General features: G+C 44.5%; 1 protein-coding gene across 1 annotated transcript in view; it reads left to right on the top strand.

The window, feature by feature from the left end:
- Positions 1–1,327: 1,327 nt before the first annotated feature.
- The window catches only part of Msl3 (MSL complex subunit 3), a 34,966-nt gene continuing 29,156 nt past the window's right edge, over positions 1,328–7,137 (top strand). The window contains exons 1-7 of the mRNA XM_031385142.1: positions 1,328–1,573; positions 2,405–2,487; positions 2,862–2,957; positions 3,278–3,378; positions 4,201–4,292; positions 4,899–5,024; positions 5,730–5,890. Coding sequence (XP_031241002.1) covers positions 1,331–1,573; positions 2,405–2,487; positions 2,862–2,957; positions 3,278–3,378; positions 4,201–4,292; positions 4,899–5,024; positions 5,730–5,890 — 902 coding nt within the window. The 5' untranslated portion in view covers positions 1,328–1,330. The remainder of the gene's footprint in view (positions 1,574–2,404; positions 2,488–2,861; positions 2,958–3,277; positions 3,379–4,200; positions 4,293–4,898; positions 5,025–5,729; positions 5,891–7,137) is intronic.

Below are 7,137 nucleotides of genomic sequence, written 5' to 3'. Positions count from 1 at the left end.
AAACTGGAGGGATTAACCTCCCAGGCCATCTGCTCCACTCTCCAGCCAAGTCTTAATCACACAGCCTAGTTGCTTTACACTCAAGAAAAACCTGGCCAGCACTGGCCTCTCTGTCACTGAAGGTCTGCCTTTCAAGTCTCCTATCTTCTAGTCATTCATTCAGGGAGTACTTATTGAACACCCCATCTGTGCAGGTACACTGTTAACAGTGCTCTCAACGGTGCTTCCACTCTTCAGGAGGTTTTGAGACACTAAAGACAGACCATGGGGGAGCAATTCAGGAGTGCTGCAAGCTGACACATAAGATGTTAACGACCCTTTAAAGACCCATAAGCCTTGCTGTCCACTGATCACCAGGGCCCTCCAGGCCAGCTACCTGCTGGTCCTCTTGGAAGGATGACCCGGTGTTCTATTAACTGCCCGGAATGTCTCCTCCCCTCTCCTAAGGCCACTGCGCGTCTCCCGCCAGCTCCAACACCCGTCCTTCTCGCGTGGCCACACTTATCTGCGCGCAGCTCCGCCGAGGGTCCTGACGCGCGCGCGCGCGGCCAGGCAGCTCCTGGGGGCAGCCGCCATCCAGCCTCCTCGGCGCCTGCCGGCTACCCTAGAGCAGCCCTCTCCCTAAGAGATTCCCACCCTAAGGCCAGAGAGCGCACGCCTGGGGTGACAGCCCGGCGCACACGTGGGCGCAGCCTGGAAACCGCGGGAACCCTAACCCATGGGGACCAGAGGGAACGTTCTGCAGGAAGATCTCGGTCGGGGGATCTTGCTCCCCGTCCGCACCCCTCCCTGAGCCCCAGAGAGGACGGGCGGGGACAAGCCCTGGCGGGGCCGGGCGCTTCCATCGCCACTGCCAAGGTCCTAGCAGTGGCGCGGGGTGGCCGGAGGAGGGGCCGAGGGCGGGGCGGTCGTAGCCTCCACCACTCCCGGGCCCCCCCGGTGGCGGAGCGCCGCCTCCCCGGCCGTCCTCCCCCACCGCGCGCACTCTGCCCGCCCCGGAGCCTCGCCCTCCGCCACGATGAGCAAATGAGCGCGAGCGAGGGCATGAAATTTCAATTCCACTCTGGGGAGAAAGTGCTGTGCTTCGAGCCTGACCCTACCAAGGCGCGAGTGCTGTACGATGCCAAGGTGCCGCCGCGGGGGGGACAGGGAGGAGATGCGGGACTGGGTTCCAGGGATGGGAGGCAAAGGGGCCAGCGGAGGACAAGTGGCCCGGAGCCCTGGACAGTCACCAGGGCGCGCCTTGGCCTGCGTGGAGCGGCCCGGGACGACAGGGGACGCTGGCGAGACATGCTGGGCGCGCGACTGCCCTAACTAGAAAGGACCCGTGATGCTTCCGCTTCCGGCCATGTCGCGTCGCTCACGCGCGGTTGCTAGGCCAGGATGGCATTTTGAGCTCTGGGCGCCAATCTGGGCGCCCAGTGTAGGAGGACTGTCGCCTGAGGCCTCTGCTTTTGCGATGAGTCTCTCCTTGTCCCACGTGGCTCCTCGCCACATGGGCTCCCTAGAGGAAACCCTGACCAATTTCCTCATCCACATCCTCAACCCGGTCCGCAATTATTGCCAGCTGTCAGTATGTGATGTCATAGTCTTCTGGACCCTGATCAAATTTAGGATCATAGTCATCCTGGGGGGAAGGGAGGGGCTCAAGGTTGCTCTGTCGCCAGTTTTTAAGTGGAGGGCAGGGCTGGTCACCTAAGTGCTCCAGAGCCCCAAGAAGGTAAAATATCAGTGCGCTGGGGATCGGGGCGAGCTTCAGTGTTTCCAGCCACCAAGGTGAAGACCTTGGTGATAGAGGTGACTTGGAGCAGCACCAGGTGCGCTTTTAACAATGTTTAAGCGGTGCTGTCCGGTGAGACACCCCAAGGTCTGTGCTGGATTTATGTACCTTTGGTTCCTCCTGCAACCTTTAACTCTTGTTTACCTCCTATTGCTGGACAGAAGGATATGCTGTTTCATTTGTGCCAGATATCACCTCAGGAAATGCATGGCTATTAAGGGAAGGGGAAGGGTTGTGGAAGTCTCTGGATAGCTAGGCAGGACACTGGACAAGGCAAGGCCCAGGTGACTACAACTCCCAGAGGTCTCAGGGCTGTTCTCCTAGTCTGGGCCCTCGCTAATGACAAATCCATCGACCAATGACTTCAGAAGCTTCACCCGGTCTCAAACTCAAGAGACCAATCCTGGGTTGTTTGGACGGATGTTTCCTATTTTGAGGCAACCACTCGGGCAAAAGAGGAAAAAAAATGTAGAAGAATGTTACAACCCGGCTCTGGAACTAAAAGGGGGAATGAATACTTTTTTTTTTTTCTTTAAGAAGGGACTGTGATCTAGTTTTTTATACCCAACATATAGTAATTTTCGGTTTGCTGTGCCACGCGTGAGTAGTATTTCCTGGTTTCAGATCATCGATGTTATAATCGGGAAAGACGAAAAGGGCAGAAAGATTCCAGAATATCTGATACATTTTAATGGTTGGAACAGAAGGTCAGTGAACTTGTTACAGTTAGACTTAATCGCCTATGTAGCAAGATAATTTTGTAACTTTAAATTTTAGAAACACTTGTAGAAAAGTTTAATTTCCTGCTTCTGTTTTGTTTGGAAAGCTTGCCTGGTCTGAGGCATGATTACTTTAAAGTCTGTTATGTTTGGAAGATCTAGGAGAAATCACTGGAAATCTTGGTTGATGTGTCTGAATTCCCTTTGTGTTTTATTGGTATCATCTTGGTGGTTTTGAAGTCTTTTTATAGCTTTCTAAAATGTCAGCAAGTCTGGGGTACTTCTTCATGACGCGTTTTAGCGTAAGTTTCATTTGTTTCAAAATACTGACTTTTACCTCCTCTTCTTTTTATTTCAACCAGTTGGGATAGATGGGCAGCTGAAGATCATGTGCTACATGATACAGATGAAAATCGGAGATTACAGCGCAAATTGGCCAAAAGAGCAATAGCTCGCCTGTAAGGATATAAAAACTTTGTTGGAAGTGTTATTTAGCATGGCTTTTTATTTTATTATTTTCTGGTTTGGATTTTTTTAGATATAAAAGTAATATGACAGATTTTAGTAATCTTACATATTTAAAATAAATGAAGCATTTCTAAAGTATTCTAAAGAATCACAGACATTTTCAGAATAACTTTTTTACTTGGTAGTGGGGATTACCATTATGTTTTTAATGTTTAATCATCTACAGATTTAAGAATTATTGTTTGTTATGTCCTCTGTGGATACCAAGTCCCAGTGTGAAGTTTCATTTTGATTTGCTTGTCATTTTCAGGAGAGGTACTGGAAAAAAGAAGAGGCGCTGTAGATTGCCTGGTGTCGACTCTGTCTTAAAAAGTGTGCCAGTTAAAGAAAAAACTAAAAATGATGAAAATTGTGAGTGTTTTGACTTTACTTTCCTCAACTAAAACCATTTTCATGCAGTCCTCTTATATCATAGGATCCAGAGAAAGAGTCATTGAACTTATAGACAGAGAAACAGTGCAAACTCATACCATCCAGATATTCTCCTTTAAGATTTTTGTTGACTGATGGTATGAAATTTTCTTATTCCACTTTCAGTATACTATGCAATAAAATCCATGAGATATTAGTACTCCCACAAGGTAAGCTGAGTTTCCCCAATTGTCAGCTAATCTAAGTGCCCTGGGTACATTTAAAGCAGCCAGCTATGATAGTTCAGTAAGCTAGGTGCTTTTCATCAATCTAGGTATAACTACATCATACGTGAAGGAGCATCTTTGTAATATGCACTCAGTTTTTTTTAGACAATTAAAACTGCAGTCACGATGATCAGTCAGCATGTGGGTATAAGACTCTACCAGAGTCTTACCAGTAACCGCCTTCATCTCAGCCAGCGAAGCCCCACAGATCCTTTCTCACAGTCCATTTTCTTCTTGATACCTCCAGGGCCTTGCCACCACTTATGAGTCCAACAGTGAACCATAGGATCCTAGCTGGTGAAACACTTTCAGATCATTAGCTCCTGTGATTTTTGTATCCATTGAAATTGGAGTTATATTTATCAAAATAAATTTCTGTTCCGAAAGGTACAGTATTTGTGTTTAGGACTTAAAATGTATGCAGAACTACAGACTATTCTTCTTAGTCAAGTGCATGCGCCACCTAAAAATTTGTAACTGTAAGGGTTGTCAAAGTGTTTAATATGAGTTTGCCTGATATTTTTGTTTTATGTAGCAGTAAGTAGCACCTGTCATGAGACCTGCGGAGAAAAGAATGGAGGGATAAAAGAACACCGTCAACGTCGTATTAAAGTAAAGACTAAAGCGGTACAAAAAACGTTTTTATTGTAGAAACTTTGTCTTTGATACACACACACACACATACGCACACACACACACATACACACACACACACACATATGTGTGTGTAGTAGTGGCAAAATTTTCAGGTTAGGAATTATTTTCAAAAGATATACTTTTCAGACCAATGTTAAAAATTTTCCGGTGACATTTCAAGAATAGACATCTACTTAATGGTCATTGTATGAACACAGGTGACTCTTTATACCCACAGAGTGTTTCCACAAGCTATACATTTTTTTTAAGTAAGGTGGTGAACTATCCTTCATAATGACTAATTTTTAATGGTGCATAACAGAGATTGGCTTCTGCATGCCTCCAAATTGAACATAAACCCCAATGGTAATCATAAATGGGGAAGAAACAAAAGTGAATTTTCAGTGTAGTTAATGCTGTGAAAAATACTTAGCAATGAGGCAGAGTTGTCGTTATGTCTTTTGTCTTTTAATAGCAGACATGTGGCTTGATGTGATGTGACTGTTGTGGATAAACTAGTTGGTTACATAGCAGACTCTTATTTGGTAGCCTCTTTCACTGTTCTCAATAATTAAATATGGAATTGTGATATTGCAGAAAAAAAAGGTATTGTCACTGCGTTCAAGAAAGGACATGGATGAAAGAACAATCACTATAGATATCCCTGATGTTCTCAAGAAGCAGCTTGAGGATGACTGTTACTATATCAACAGGAGGAAACGGGTATGCAAGAGGAATGGATTGTCCAGGATGCTTCTTGCCAGCGTTTCATGGTCCATATGTCAAACACCAGGCAGGGTGGAGGGGTGGTAGTCTCCTTTCCAGTTTTGTGCTGGATCAAGTTCTAAAGTTGACTAACAGTAGTGCTGGGTTCTTGCTTAAGCAGGAACTTAAGACTTATATACCATATGATGTTCATTTGAGCCCTTCAGGGAGTTTTCTAGAATCCTGATACCTGGGTTTCAGCTATGATTAGGATTTAAGCTAGGACTGATGGCTCATGTGATCATTTTAACCCCAGCACTCAGGAGGCAGAGGCTCTGTGAATTCAAGACCAGCCTGCTCTACATAGAGAGGTCTGGGATAGCTGGTCTCAGAGAGTTGAAAGGATAGATATATTAGGATTTAATTAATGGGTGAGGTGTACCTCTCTTGCATATACTTTGAGAGGCCTTCCTGATTTTTTTAATAGAACACTAAGACTGAGGATTACTGCTTCTTTGTATTCAAAACAAAGACTATAGTAGTGTGAGCGTATGATCTGTGGAAGAGAAGATTATCAAAGATCTTCAAGACATACTTATTAAAGAAGTTCTTGAGCAGCATTGACAGAGTTAAACTGGTAAAACCATAGTGATTCCTGCTTGGAATATATGTCTGATTATAGTGGGATATGAGTATATCAGATGTTTCTATTTTTCTTAACAGTTAGTGAAACTTCCATGCCAGACCAACATCATAACAATTTTGGAATCCTATGTGAAACATTTTGCTATTAATGCAGCCTTTTCAGCCAATGAGAGGCCTCGTCACCATCATGCCATGATGCATGCACACATGAATGTGCACTATGTCCCAGCAGAAAAGAAGTGAGTATCTGGAGTGTTTAATATTTGAATTCTGTCTTTGGGTTTTGGTTTTATGTTATTGTTAGCTTTTTTGGTGCTACTGGGGATCACATCAAATTCAGCACTCATGCATGCTAAGCAAGTGCTCTTCCATTTGGTTGTACCCTCAGATTTTCCTTTCTATGTTCCAGTTACAACTGGGGATCCTTTTCTCTGTTCAGTTCTGTTGAACTCATCTCTTACTTCATAGCTGATTTGTGGATTATTGGTTCAGTTATCAGTCTAATAGGAAACTATTGGCTCTTTGCTGAAGGGTTTGATAATTCCACATGAGACCTAGCTTGATTATGCATTACCTTGTTGCCAAGACCAACATTTTCAGGAATACCATGTTGGAGAAGACCTATCTACTTGAGGAAGCAGAATGGGCCATGGGAACTGGATCAAAGGTTGCTTCTGGCCGGTCTTTTAAAAAACTAATGAAAATATGCATGTGAGTACACATGTGCCATGGTACTCATTTGAAGGTCAAAGGGCAACCTCTGCAATAAGTTCTTCCATCCTGTTTGAAACAGTCCCTCTTGTGTTCACTGCTAGGTCCACCATCCTGACTAGCCTTGGTTTTTGAATTTCCAGAGATTTGCCCATGTTGGTATCTTGTTGCCCCACAGGAACTCTGGGATTAAAGATTTGTGCACTATTACATCTAGTTTTCTTTTCCCTTTGTTTTTTTTCGAGGACAGGGTTTATTTGTATAGCCCTGGCTGTCCTGGAACTCACTCTGTAGACCAGGCTGGCCTCGAACTCAGAAATCTGCCTGTCTCTGTCTCCCAAGTGCTGGGACTAAAGGCGTGCACTACCACTGCCTGACTACATCTAGCTTTTTAAAAAAAGATTTATTGAAGTTTTCCATTTATTACCCTTTGAAGGGCTGGATTTGTGGTAAATATTGTGTAAATTTGGTTTTGCCATGGAATACTTTGGTTTCTCCATCTATGGTAATTGAGAGTTTTGCTGGGTATAGTAGCCTGGGCTGGCATTTATGTTCTCTTAGGATCTTTATAACATCAACCCAGGATCTTCTGGCTTTCATAGTCTCTGTCGAGAAGTCTGGTGTAATTCTGATAGGCCTGCCTTTATATGTTTCTTGACCTTTTTCACTCACTGCTTTTAATATTCTTTCTTTGTTTAGTGCATTTAGTGTTTTGATTATTATGTGGTGGGAAGAATTTCTTTTCTGGTCCAGTCTATTTGGAGTTCTGTAGGCT

Source organism: Mastomys coucha, chromosome X, assembly GCF_008632895.1.
Source record: "Mastomys coucha isolate ucsf_1 chromosome X, UCSF_Mcou_1, whole genome shotgun sequence".
NCBI classification, from domain to species: Eukaryota; Metazoa; Chordata; class Mammalia; order Rodentia; family Muridae; genus Mastomys; species Mastomys coucha.
This window is presented reverse-complemented; position numbering and strand designations above follow the sequence as displayed.